The sequence below is a fragment of the Raphanus sativus genome, unplaced genomic scaffold (assembly GCF_000801105.2).
Source record: "Raphanus sativus cultivar WK10039 unplaced genomic scaffold, ASM80110v3 Scaffold0882, whole genome shotgun sequence".
Classification (NCBI taxonomy): Eukaryota; Viridiplantae; Streptophyta; class Magnoliopsida; order Brassicales; family Brassicaceae; genus Raphanus; species Raphanus sativus.
The window spans coordinates 14,849-28,624 of NW_026616196.1; the positions used below are offsets into that span (position 1 = coordinate 14,849).

A 13,776-nucleotide genomic window follows, 5' to 3' on the forward strand; every position below is an offset into this window, starting at 1 on the left:
TTAAAGCTCTCAATCCGTTAGTGATTACTATACAAAGTTGAAGCAGCTATGGGAGGAGCTCAAGAATCATGAAGGGCCTTGGTCATGTTGTTGTGGTCGTCTTGATTGTAATAGTTTCAAGAGGATGGTAGATCTTGATCAACAATCTTCTGCACCGGATTCAAAAGTTAGTTTCACTCTCACTGAATGTCTGAGAATAAAAATTCTGCCAAAGAAATAGATAAAAGGAGGAAACAAATTGGGTAACGATTGCCATACCTCTGGGACTCTGTCACTCAAGAGTACTACTCGCACTTATTATACTTAGATTGTAGAAGAACCAAAATTATATAATAATTCCACATTTACAAATCTTTTTGAGCCGCAATTCATTTTACTCAACTTCACCGGGGGACCATATGTAGTTACTGATCTATATAACTTTCAACCAACGTATTTACACTGAAATTTACAAATGAATTAATTTATTACATTTGCAGGACAAATACAATTCACTCATGATACATATAAACTTACTAAAGACTAAAGAGTAAACCTAGTTTAGAGTGAGACAACACTCTTACCCACAGCAAGAACCACTAAATAATTTTAATCTTGATCAACAAACTTATGCACTGGATTCAACCACTTTTTATTCTTTAAACAAAAATTTCTAGAGGTTGATTTTTAAACTTAGAAGAGGTTACGGGTGTAAGGTAGAGAATTTCCACTATTAACAAAAAGAACATTTTCCAACCGAGTACACAATATTCAGGGTTGGATCTGGACACAGCCAGTTGAAATATTGATCTTGATCTTCAAAACTTTTGGAAATTTTTTACATAGACATAAATTCATAAATCATGAAAAGAGAATTTTTTATAAAAAGAAAATTTTTACTTCCGTAATCTCAGATCCGGTCCTGATGATAGTATAAGAAAATAACATAAGTATTGTCAATGAAAGGTGAGAGTTGAATTTGAAAGAAAAATCTGGATTTGGATCCCACTATTGCTTGCGGACACATTTTCCCCATACCCCCTCCGCTTCTCTCATTGGTGATGTCATAATCTCAATCTCTGCAACAACTTTTTTTGTGAAATAAATAATGTTACTAGTACATTTCAAATTCTGCATGCATTGATAAATAAATTAACAATTGGCTATATTTAGTCAAATAAAGCTCAAACTATAGTTTGCGAGTGTAGCCAGCTCCAGATTTTCTTTAAGGGCATCAAATCGAAAGAGGTCAGATATATTTTCTTCTTAGTGTGGTTATCAAATTTGATAATAATAGGTATTAAACTTTCCAAATATATATCAAAAGAGAGCGGTAGAACATTTGCATCATATGAGTAGATAAAAAGAAAAACAATATCTAAATGAGCATTTGTTGATCTTCATAGACGTGGCCCCACTGTACTTGCAGACAAAAGTTTTTACAGAAAGCTAGTGGCATATGGATTCTCTTCCGTCATTTTAGACAATCACCAACACACAAGTTTTCTCCTAATTATAGTAATTGTACCATGTTTTGCAGAAGATAAAAGTTTCAGCTTTGTAAAGAAACAAGCATTTACTTTGCCTCTCTTCTGTTGAGTTGGAGGAAGCTTTGGTCAATTACTGCCAAGTGCAAACCTACCAAACAGAGTCACACGGTAGAATTTAATGAGAAGAACATATAATATGCATTTTGCCAAAATGGGAAAGAAAATGAACTCACACAAAAGATATAGAGAAGACTACAATATTGGGCTAGAGCAGAGTATTTTTTTTTTAAAGAAACAGAGTATTTATATCACCCACGAGCCTTTGCTTCTTCCCCCTTCCTCATCACCTCTCCTCTCTGTTTTGTATTCTTGCCAGAGACATTTGTCTGATCTCATCAATCATCATCAATTACAATCACTCAAACAAAGCCTTGAGAAAGAAAGAAAGAAAGAAAGAAAGAAATGACCCAAGAGAAGAAACATGACCTCATAAAATTAGTAGTATCTTCTCAGTGAAACTCATTAACTATTTTAAATGGTCAGTTCACGCAAGCAATAACCACGCGTCTCTGCTACTTAGCACATCCAATATATCTCTCGTGAAGCAACAACTTGCTTCTCCCACCGCCATGACTACAACCACAGATAGCGGCGACAAAACGCAAACGCAAACGCAGACCCACAAGAAACAAGTGAGAAGACGGCTCCAGACGAACCGTCCTTACCAAGAACGTCTCCTTAACATGGCCGAAGCTCGTCGAGAAATCGTCACCGCCTTAAAACAACACCGCGCTTCCATGAGACAAGCCGCCAAGATTCCACCGCCGCATGTTCCTTTTTCTGTGCCGCCGCCTCCACCTCCTCCTCTGGATCCATTTTCTTGGTCGAGTTCTCATCTCAACTCCCTCCTCCCCAACCAACCATTAGGGTTAAACCTCAACTTCCACGACTTCGAAGACTACTTCCAAACCTCGTCTTCATCATCATCAACGTCCTCAAATTCATCATCTTCGTCATCCTCAGCAATATATCCGACGACGAACCCACAAATATACTCCACCCCTTCGCCTCCCCTCCACACCTTCGCCGCCACATCTGAATCGATTCCTCACCAACCGCCAAAGCAGCTTATGGAACGGGAGAACAAAGTGGTGACGTCAGCTTGGTGGTCAGAGCTCATGATGCAGTCGGTGGAAGATGACGTGTTCCCGAAGTTAAGTGACGTGATGGAGTTTCCTTCGTGGTTAAATTCAACAGAGGAAGAAGAATTGTTTCATCCTTACAATCTCACCCATTATTCATCCCCTCACAATCTTCCATTGTCCTGGTAAATTAATTTGTTAATTTTTTCTTTTAATCTTGATTAATAAGATTTAGACATTTCGGGTATCTAGATCTTTGTTTTTTTTTATAAAAAATAACTCTTTTGATGTATAATTTAAATGGGACTATGGAAGAAGAGTGACTGAAATTCGTGGAATTAGAAGGGTCCACATCGGTTTATTACATGACTTGATGCGGTATGTTTTGGTTTTTTTGGTCCAATGATAGACATCTACAAACACTATCCTTGCCCCCAAATTTGCTGAACTGTCCCAAAACTGTCTTGACGTCATCCCACAATTATATTGTTGTGTTATCATTGCTTTCTATTATTTGACGTTGGGTTCATTGATAGAGTTTGTTGTGTTATTCTTATAGCTTTTTGTGGTAACTGGTGGTTATCTAATCTAATAATTTGATTGTATATTATGGTATTATTTCAGTATGGAGTTTGGAGATATTGAGGGCATTGATGGAGACGATTGGCTTGCTTGAACCACAAAGGTTGATTACTGTTTTTTTTTTTTCAAACATGATGAATCAACTCTTTGGTTCTTTTCTTATTTCTTATTTATTTATTTGCTTTCCTTTTATTTTATTTATTTTCGTTTGGAGACAGAAGAAAGACATTTTGAATCTTTAAGATTACCAATAAGCCTGCGGAGAGAAATGTTCTGTTTGGCAAAAGTCAACGAAGCTCAACGAAGCTTGTGTATCTATGATATCGGATTCTTGCTCTCAACAAATGATTTCTAGCCTTGTTGTATAAACTTTGCAAGCCTCTTCATATGCATCATTCACTTCATCAGTGTCCATCTCATCATCGTCATCTAACCATATTCATCATTATCTTTCTCTTATCCAACTCTCAGGTCGTCATCTCCTGAACCACTCTCGAACAATTCTCCCTCTTCCATTTCCAACGTATCATCACTATAATTAACTCGGAATATCTCTCTTCCTTATTATGTAACCTGTATACCTCAGCAACTTCTCTTTCCAAAGTATCAAAGGACACTTCTTAATCAGCTCCTGCCCTTCTTAAGCTTCTGTCAAGTAGACACTGAACATCTTCCCTCTCTCAGATACATAGAAAGATATATACCAGAATGCTTCAAGATTCAAGAATATCCTCATCTGCTTCCGCGGCATCACAAACTCCCTCCTGAAATGGGTCAGATGATCACAGACACAGAGTTTTAAATGTCGCATTTAATCTTATAGAATGCAAAAAGACGAGTATTTTAGAAACACTAGCATCCCCTACCTAAATTTGTTAGTTTTTATATCAATAAACATTGTTATGTATATATTTATATACACATCCGCATGCACTAGTCTATACTATTAAAGCAGGATCCTATTGGTTTTTTTAATAAACCTACCTTTCTGTTATAAGAAAGTTGCAGGTTTTATTAAGGGTATTTCTGTTATTTTGTATCATTTTCAAATAATGGGTATTTTAATTATAAGCCCAAATTTTTTCTGTTTCTTTAATTTCACGGTTTTGAGTTATTTGGACCGATTTTAATATTTATTTAAGTTCACATTTTTCATTTGGCCAAGTTCTAACATTGATATTAACAAATATTTACACATAATTATTATTATTTTTTCTCAATATAATTAAAACTTTCTGAAAATATTTTAATATTGATAATGAAAGACTTAAATTATTAAAAGAATATAATATTAATTTATTCACAAGTTAAATCTGTTAAAAATTATATCTTTCAAAAATTCAGTACATAAAAGTGAAAATTGATTGAAAAAAATTAAAATACCACTTCAAATTTTTGAAAAAAAAATCAAGTTCAATTTTAAACATAAATATCTATTTATAAAATAAAAATAAAAATAAAACAATACAATAAAAATAAAAGAAAATATTTCATTTCACAAACTTATAAAAAAAAAAAATAAATAAATAAACCCACGCTTTTAAAGCGCGAATCAAATCCTAGTACACTTTAAAAAGAATACTTGCTTGGAAATTTTTGGCCCAAAAACGGAACGAAACCCATTTTCTGAATGTCTATTACTTTACGGTCTATAAACTAACCAACATTGAAAGTGATAGGAAACCGGCTAATCTTAACTCTTAAATACATCAATTAACATTAAAAACAATAGTTGATATTTTTTATTGTTCTCAAGAGAAAAGTTATTATACTAATATACTGTAGATTTAGCGCAGAAAAGGGGGAAGAACCAAAATTCCTCCGGGACCTCCACAAGTGTAACTATCATGGAACGTGACACAATACTACAATATGATGTCGACCAAAACACATGTCTCTCTATAAAATAATGTGTTACAGGATTTTATATGGCAAAAAGAACTCGAACTGTACCAACCTATTTTTTTGTTTGCTTTGCTTGTGCAGGGGGATATCTCTATTTAAAACAAGGTTTCCGATTATACCTAACACGGTAACACCATTTCAAAACCAACTAAATTAAAACTGCAGTGGTTTAGACTCTCTTTCAGACTAATTGTAACTATTCATCCTAGTCAAGTCGATTTAAATATTGTTAATTCTTGCAATTTTTCAATTTAAAATCAAATGATAACTGTCTATTATAAATTATACTTAGGTTATTAATCACCCTCTTCGATACAAAGTTTCAACCCAACCAAAAACACAAAAATCTAAGCAAGTGAAAAAAAAAGAAAAACCTAAGCCATGCCTCCCTCGATCGAGATCACATGTTTCAGTTATCCAGCATCAATGCCGGATCTGAAAATTTGAGGGGTTAAAACTTTTTTTAAAGAATTTTATCAAAAACAAATTCTTTTCAAAATTTGGGAATCGATATCCAAAATTATTGGAAAGCAAGATCAATGTTTCACTTACCTATGCCCAAATCGGACCCTGTGCAGCATGATGATACTGTGAGATTAACACAATTAATATAACCCGTGTTTAAGAAAGTTATTTTCCATTGTAAATGTATAGATTGTGATTTTGGTTTTTCTTCAATTTTATTTCTTAAGCTTTACAATATTTCATGGAAAATAAAACTGAAAACTAACATCCTGAAAATCAAACATTATAATTAAATTCAATAATGCGTCTACTCATAGTCTAGTTTAGCATGCTCTCACCTCCTGCTAACTAAAGTTAGGAAAGTTAGCACATGCTTGTGAAACGAGGAATTACGGCACGTGTGGTAAATAATAAACATGAATGCCTCTTTACCAGTCATCACCGCGTTACCACGTAATCATCTTCCTCAACGCGCAGACAACCCAAGACCTTCTTCTTCAAATTCTCATACTCTACTACTTATCACACACAAATATAAATACACTAACAAGTCACCGTTCTCACTATAACTGTCAACTCCAAAAAAACACCTGGACTAATCCAGAAAAAAAACACACTTGTCTAAGCCCTCTGCATTAATTTGGTTTATATATATGGAGAGGGACATGGATGCATCACCCAAGTACACAGGTGTACGAAAGAGGAAGTGGGGAAAATGGGTGGCCGAGATCCGTCTCCCAAACAGCCGAGACAGGATCTGGCTCGGCTCCTTCGACTCCGCAGAGAAAGCGGCACGTGCTTTCGACGCGGCTCTTTACTGTCTCCGAGGCGCCGGAGCGCGTTTTAACTTTCCGGATAATCCGCCGGAGATACCCGGGGGACGTTCCATGACGCCGCAGGAGATTCAGGTCGCAGCTAACCGTTTCGCCAAAGAAGAACTGTTAGCACCCCAGCAACAACGACCAACGTCGCAACGTGGCGATAAGTCGTCGGAGGAAGTAACAGAAATTTCGGCACGTGAAGAAATTAGTGGTGGGCCAACGTTAGGAGAAGTTGGTGAATATAATAATTACAACAACGAGAATAATAGCAATGGTACCGATACGTCGACGTATTGGCCGTTTCTATGGGAAGAGAATTTTCTAGTTCCTTGTATGTCAGAAGAGTTTGGTGGTACCTCCTTCTACATGGAAGATTCGTCACAGCAACAAGAACATGAGCTCTCATCTGATTTTTACCACGATGGAGCTTATGTTGTTGAAGATGATTACTCTCATTACAATATTAACCTGTGGAATTTCTGAGATCCTCCATTTTTTTAGTAGTGATCTTGGACATAATATTCCATCATTGCTGAAGGTGAATCATTAAGCTACTAGCCTCTTATTAATTTCGTTTAGTAGCTGTAATTCATCTTCTTATTCTTTTTATTTTATTTATTATAATTTAAAATAAATTTATTTGATATGCTTATTGTACCTTCTTTTCCATTGCACATCATTTTCTCCCGTTTTCTTGAATTTTCTTTGTTAACAAGCCAACATTGACCCCTATTGTTTGGTCATGGATGGATGTTTTCAAAGTTTATAAATAAAGTTCCATATACACTATGTGTATTTCATTATAGACTTGCGTTTTGTTCGGGAATGAATTTTAACTTTTATTATAAATTTGTATGTAATATACTAATATATAACGAAAAAATTACTATGTTATGTAATGAACTGTACTAGAAGCACACATCCATCCACGCTGAAAGTTAAAAGCGCAAAGACATCACACATGCATACCCAAACGGAAAAGTCCAAAGAATCGGTGGCATTATATGATGTCGTAGTTCTTGTTACGGCCCTCTCATTCACTATAATTTTAACATCCATGATCCATATTTCACTAAAAACTTACGATTTATTCCTGTAATCCATGTGAAATATATTTAAGGAGACTATCGACATTATCAGGATACTATTCCATGTGACCATGCCTCAGATGAAGAGTGTAAATTGATCACTTGAAGTGAAAAGCAAATATAACATCTTGGTCGGAGGGAAAATCGAACCGTATCTCTAACAAACCGTTCCGTTAGATCATGTGAATTGTATTTTTTTAGTTCACAAACTTATAAAATTCTCATAAACTCTCCCAAACCTTTGGCTTATCAACCATGTATTGTTAAGTTCTAAAACATAATGTTAAGTTCTAAACAGAGTATGTTTTAGAACTTAACAGTATATGGTTGATAAGCCAAAGGTTCTAAAGATCATTTTTTTCAAAAAAAAAAAAAAAAGTTCTAAAGACCAGGAGATCTGGGCTTCGAGTCCCAGTGAAGACGAAATTATGCGAATTAAGGGAGAGAAGGCTTACAAGAGGTTCTGCAGCATGGCGCAAGGAGTACCGTCAGGCATGGATACGTTAGGGTGGTTCAGGTGAGATGATGCAGTCAGTGACGGATAGAATTGTCGGCTATAAAAATCGTCTATAACGTTCTCATAGTTTGTAATAGCATAATTATTCAGAGTTATAAAAAAAAAAGACCACATGACCAGAATTATCTTCAACAATTAACATCAACAATTATCTTCAAAAACCAACACAACAACAATTTACGTTTCTTCTCTAAGATCTCATTTCCTTTTTATAATGGTAGGAAAAGACAAAAGTCCTACCTATCGTGAGAATGTTCCACTAGATGATCTCTCTATGACGGATCACTTCTTTTATAGTATTGTAGCTGATGATGAAGCGAAGGTGGCGATGGAAAAAGAACACGACAAAGTACTAACAAGCTGTACTTTAGCCATTTAGGTCCTTGACCGAGCTACTTCTCAAGATGTTGTTGAAGATGAAGTTGGTTGTGTAAAGCCATAAGCAACCAAAAGGATGTAACTTGCCTCTACTACTTTAGGTATTTAACCTGATGTTACTGAGGAATAGGAAATGGATTATGGATGACATAAACTAGCCACACACAGGGCCGTGCCTGACCACAAGCTGGTAAAGCATGGGCTTGGGGCCAATATATTTATAATTAGTTTTCGGGGCCAATTTGACAAGAGTCTTTGTTAGTTCAGTGGCTTAGTTGTGTGGTTTGTTTGTCAAGATCATGGGTTCAAACTAGCTTAATAATGTTCCTGGGGCCAAATTTTTTTGACTGTTCTAACTTTAGAAAAGTCAGGCACGGCTCTGGCCACACATGGAGCAAATGGAATTAAGTGTAAAGAAATCACCCTTGATAGTGCTTAGCACTAGCCCAAGACCGTAATACCCGAGAACCCGAAAGAACCAAGAGAATTTCTAAGTATGAAGAATTTTATGGAAGAACTCTCAAAAAGATTTAGAGAACTTTGAGTAGAACACTCTTTATTTCTTTAAGAACTTTCTTATTATTACACTTGTTCAACTTCTTGTGTTGTTACAAATGAGAGGATGAGGAGGTATTTATAGCCTCCTAAACTAGCTTACAAATATCTAGATTATTCTTACACAATCTCCTTACTTCCTAGATTTTTCTTTCTTACTCTCTAGATTTTTCTACTACATTTTCTAGATTTTTCTACTTAAGGAGGTGATGATAATTCTAGAAGGATTCTAGAATTTGAGCTTAATTTTGGGTTTAGTCCAATAAGAGTTTATTGGCCCATAATTAAGCATAACCCAAAATCAAGTTTAACTTCAATACTCCCCCTTAAACTTGATTTTGTCCACCATTCCGAGCTTCGAACGAAGTATCTCGAACTGACCTTTTGGTAGTGACTTGGTGAAGATATCAGCAATGTTGTCCTCGCTTCGAACCTCCAATGCTTCTATTGTTCCATCAAGCACCTTTTCTCTTATGAAATGATGTTCCAATTCAATGTGCTTCGTCCTTCCATGGAACACTGGATTATTGGCCAGCTTGATGGCACTTTGATTGTCTCCATAGATGGTAACTGATTTATTGATTGGCTGAAACAAGTCTTCAAGGAGTTTTCGAAGCCATATACATTCTTGGGCTGCAAGTGTTGAAGCTTTATACTCAGCTTCAGTAGTAGACAAAGACACCGTTGCTTGCTTCTTGCTGCACCATGAAATGCTTGTGTCTCCACATAAGAACACAAACCCCGAAGTTGATTTTCTATCATCTAAATCTCCACCAAAGTCAGCATCTGTGAAACCGTGAAGAGAAACCTTGGCATTATACTTGTACATCAGTCCCATTCCAAGAGTTGTCTTCACATACTTCAATATCTTCTTTGCTGCTTCTAGGTGTGGCTTCCTTGGTTCCTGCATAAACCGGCTTACAAGACCAACCGCGAAGGCAATATCTGGTCTTGTAATGGTTAAGTATAGAAGACTTCCAACAAGAGACCGATAAGGTTGGGGATTGGCTAACAAGGATCCTTCATCACGTTTGAGCCTTATGTTAGCATCCAATGGAGTAGAACGTACCTTTCCTTGATGTACTCCAAACTTGTCAACAATCCTTCTTGCATAACTTTGTTGACCGATAAATATTCCATCCTTTAACCTTTCGACCTCTAGACCAAGAAAGTGGTTCAGCTCGCCTAACTTCTTCATCTCAAACCTCACCGACATATCCTCTTGTAGACGAGCAATTTCAGCATTGTCATTTCCAGTGATGATCATATCATCCACGTAGAGGAGAACTACTACGTGAACTCTTCCACTTTTCTTGAAGAATAGGCTTGGATCAGCACTTGATGCCATATAACCGCAAAATTGAAGAAATTGAGCAAGCTTTCCATACCAAGCTCGTGGAGCTTGTTTTAGCCCGTACAAGGCCTTCTTCAACTTGCACACATGGTTAGGATACTCTTGTGATTCAAAACCAGGTGGTTGCTCCATAAATATTTCTTTATCAAGCTCACCATAGAGAAAAGCATTCTTCACATCTAACTGCCATAATTTCCATCCAAAGCTTGCAGCTAAAGATAAGAGTGAGCGTACCGTAGTCATCTTTGCTACTGGACTGAAGGTCTCATCATAATCTTCTCCGTACTTCTGAGAGAACCCTCGAGCAACCAACCTTGCTTTGTATCTATCAATGCTTCCGTCTGCCTTTCGCTTTAGTCGATACACCCATTTACAAGAAACAGGCTGGGCATCTTTGGGTTTTGGAACCAAATTCCAAGTTTCATTTTTCATAAGAGCATCAATCTCCTCCTTCATTGCGGTCATCCATTCCTCAACTCCTTTTGCTTCTTCATAAGATGATGGTTCATCTTCATCTAGAGGAGCTGCAAAGTAACAAGAGTAAGTGGTGACGAACCTTTCATCTCTGAACCGAGCAGGTTTGACGATGTTCCTTTTCGGTCGTTGATTGGCGAGAGAACCATGATCATGCTCCTCTTCTTCATCTTGGTCAATGCTCCCCCTTTCACCTTGAGTCTCCTTTTCAAAGCTTTCATTATCACTTGAAACTTGAATAATTTGTTCATCAGTCTTAGAGGAACTTGAACCATCTTGCTCATCTAAGACTTGATGTGGTCCATAGTAGGATGAAACTTCGTCAAAGACAACATCACGAGACACTGTGTATTTATGTGTCTCTGGATCCATACACCTCCAGCCCTTCCGTTGTTCATCGTAACCGACAAAGATACACTTCTTTGCCTTTGCTTCCAACTTTGTTCTTTGAGAGTCAAACACATGGACGTAGCAGACTGATCCAAATATCCTGAGATGCTTCACCGTTGGCTTCTTCCTGTGAATCATCTCGTAAGGTGACTTCATGTTGTTTGGACTGAGTGGCATTCGGTTGATGACATAGGCTGCGCATCTCATGCCTTCTGCCCATAAGGCCTTAGGCAAATTCTTATCATGTAGCCAGCTTCTGCACGTCTCGGTTAGATGTCTAATTTTTCTTTCTGCTACTCCATTTTGTTGAGGTGTATATGGACATGTAAATTCTCTCTTAATACCTTCTTTTTGGCAAAAAGAGAGAAACTCCTTTGACATAAACTCTCCTCCATTATCCGTCCTTAGAGCCTTCAGCTTTCGACCAAATTCTCCTTCCACGGTGACCTTGAATTCTTGGAACTTTTGAAATACTTCTGATTTCTCCTTCACAAAGTATACCCAAGTGTACCTTGAGAAATCATCTACGAACAGCAACATGTAGCGAAACCCGGAATAGGAGGATGTTCTCGTTGGACCCATCAAATCACTATGGACCTTCTCCAATGGACCACTGCATCTTGAGGTTGAATGATCAAATGGAAGTCTATGTGACTTTCCATATTGACAACCTTCACAAATTTTTCCTCCATCTTGAATCTTTAACTTTGGAAGCCCATGAACCAAGTCTTTATTCACCATGACTTTAAGCTTGGTCATATTTATATGGCCAAGTCTTGCATGCCAGATGGAAGCATTGTCATTTGTACTCATCTTTTCCACATAGGCGTGTGAGACCGATAAAACGTACAAATCTTTGACGCGTGCTCCAGTGTGAACAACATCCGCCTTTAATTCTTTAATATTCCTTAAGAACTTAACGTCTCTTGGGCCAAATAGAACATAGTTACCTGAGTCAACCGCATTCACCACCGAAAGAAGATTTTTCTTTACTCCAGGGACATGGTACACATTCTTGAGGGTGATCGGCTCTTCATCATCTCCTTTAATGACAACAGTCCCTTCCTTCTCAACTCGATGGATAGAATTATCGGCAGTAATAATAGCTTCTTTCCCATCATGACGTTGAAGACTAGAAAATAACTTCTCGTCTCCGGTAATATGATGGCTACAACCCGAGTCTACGATCCAGTCATTTCTCAAGTTCTTAGTTGTGAGTGTACCTGGATGTGTAGCCTCCACCGTGAAACATTTCCCCCATTCTTCGTCTTCAATATGAGTTTTTGACTCCACCATATTTGTTTCCTTCAACTTGACTCGACAATCTCTTTTGAAATGCCCAAGCTTTCCACACCGGTAGCACTTGAACTTTTTCTTATCCATGGAAGATCTTTCACTTCCATCATTGTGTCTTGAACCTCCATCTTTGTTTTTCGCCTTGAAGCTTTGTTGTCTCCGAGCTACAAAGGCGCTTCCCGAGTCATCAGTAATTTTAACTCCTGACATTTGCATGGCTAATGACTCTTGCGAAGCTAGCAAATTCTCAAACTCTTCCAAGGACGGCTGTGTAGCCCATCCTTGAACCGAAGTCACAAACGGTGTATACTCGGGCCGTAGACCTCGAATAATAGACCGTTTCAACCGTGCTTCAGAAATTGACTCCTCCGGATTTAGAGTATTAATCTCAGAGCATAGGTTCTTTACCTTGATGAAGAACTCTGAAATTGAAGACTCCCCTTGCTTCGCATTCGCAAGCTCATTCTCTAATAATTGTAGCTTAGCCTCATTCTTCTTGTTGAACAATTGATCTAAAGCTTGCCAAATGGAACTAGCGGAAGTACACCTTGAGACATGCTCAAATATGCTTGCAGATATGGACCTCTTCAAAGCAAACTCCGCCTTGGCATTCTTCCGTGTCCACTCCTTTGTCGCTTCCGGGGTTGCAGCATTTCCTCTTGGTGGTGTTGTGCTGTTACCACCGACGACATCCCATAAGTCCTCACTCACCAGGTATGACTCCATGCATGACTTCCATAACCGGTAGTTAGATTGGTTTAGGATTTCCATTCCCAATCCAACAACACGACCCGTTGATTCCATACTTAGAATAAACCCGAGCTCTCTTTAAAACCCGATCTTGAAGAGCACAAGATTAGCTTGGCTCTGATACCATGTAAAGAAATCACCCTTGATAGTGCTTAGCACTAGCCCAAGACCGTAATACCCGAGAACCCGAAAGAACCAAGAGAATTTCTAAGTATGAAGAATTTTATGGAAGAACTCTCAAAAAGATTTAGAGAACTTTGAGTAGAACACTCTTTATTTCTTTAAGAACTTTCTTATTATTACACTTGTTCAACTTCTTGTGTTGTTACAAATGAGAGGATGAGGAGGTATTTATAGCCTCCTAAACTAGCTTACAAATATCTAGATTATTCTTACACAATCTCCTTACTTCCTAGATTTTTCTTTCTTACTCTCTAGATTTTTCTACTACATTTTCTAGATTTTCTACTTAAGGAGGTGATGATAATTCTAGAAGGATTCTAGAATTTGAGCTTAATTTTGGGTTAGTCCAATAAGAGTTTATTGGCCCATAATTAAGCATAACCCAAAATCAAGTTTAACTTCAATAT

General features: G+C 37.3%; 2 protein-coding genes across 4 annotated transcripts; both read left to right on the forward strand.

Moving 5' to 3' along the window:
- The first annotated feature begins 1,896 nt into the window (after positions 1–1,896).
- LOC130503251 (uncharacterized) lies at positions 1,897–3,484 on the forward strand. 3 transcript variants are annotated; one of them, XR_008940709.1, is made up of 4 exons: positions 1,897–2,796; positions 2,930–2,989; positions 3,236–3,296; positions 3,412–3,484. XR_008940709.1 is itself a non-coding variant. In XM_056997928.1 (2 exons), exons 1-2 carry the CDS (start codon positions 2,099–2,101, stop codon positions 3,285–3,287), a joined length of 750 nt encoding a protein of 249 aa, XP_056853908.1. In that variant the 5' UTR covers positions 1,900–2,098; the 3' UTR covers positions 3,288–3,484. The 3 variants fall into 3 exon arrangements, 1 of the variants encoding a protein (XP_056853908.1); XR_008940710.1 differs by having other exon boundaries at positions 3,415–3,484; XM_056997928.1 differs by lacking the exon at positions 2,930–2,989 and having other exon boundaries at positions 1,900–2,796; positions 3,236–3,484.
- A 2,632-nt stretch (positions 3,485–6,116) lies between these two features.
- Positions 6,117–7,036, forward strand: LOC108846129 (ethylene-responsive transcription factor ERF016). Its single transcript, XM_018619346.2, has one exon. The coding sequence runs from the start codon at positions 6,217–6,219 to the stop codon at positions 6,865–6,867; it is 651 nt and encodes a 216-aa protein (XP_018474848.1). The 5' UTR covers positions 6,117–6,216; the 3' UTR covers positions 6,868–7,036.
- Positions 7,037–13,776: the final 6,740 nt, after the last annotated feature.

Bases quoted from the DNA above. Each gene is read 5' to 3' on its own strand.
- LOC130503251 (XM_056997928.1), top strand. From the start codon at position 2,099: ATGACTACAACCACAGATAGCGGCGACAAAACGCAAACGCAAACGCAG. The intron at 2,797-3,235 runs GTAAATTAATTT...GTATTATTTCAG, and splicing joins CACAATCTTCCATTGTCCTG to TATGGAGTTTGGAGATATTG.
- LOC108846129 (XM_018619346.2), top strand. From the start codon at position 6,217: ATGGAGAGGGACATGGATGCATCACCCAAGTACACAGGTGTACGAAAG.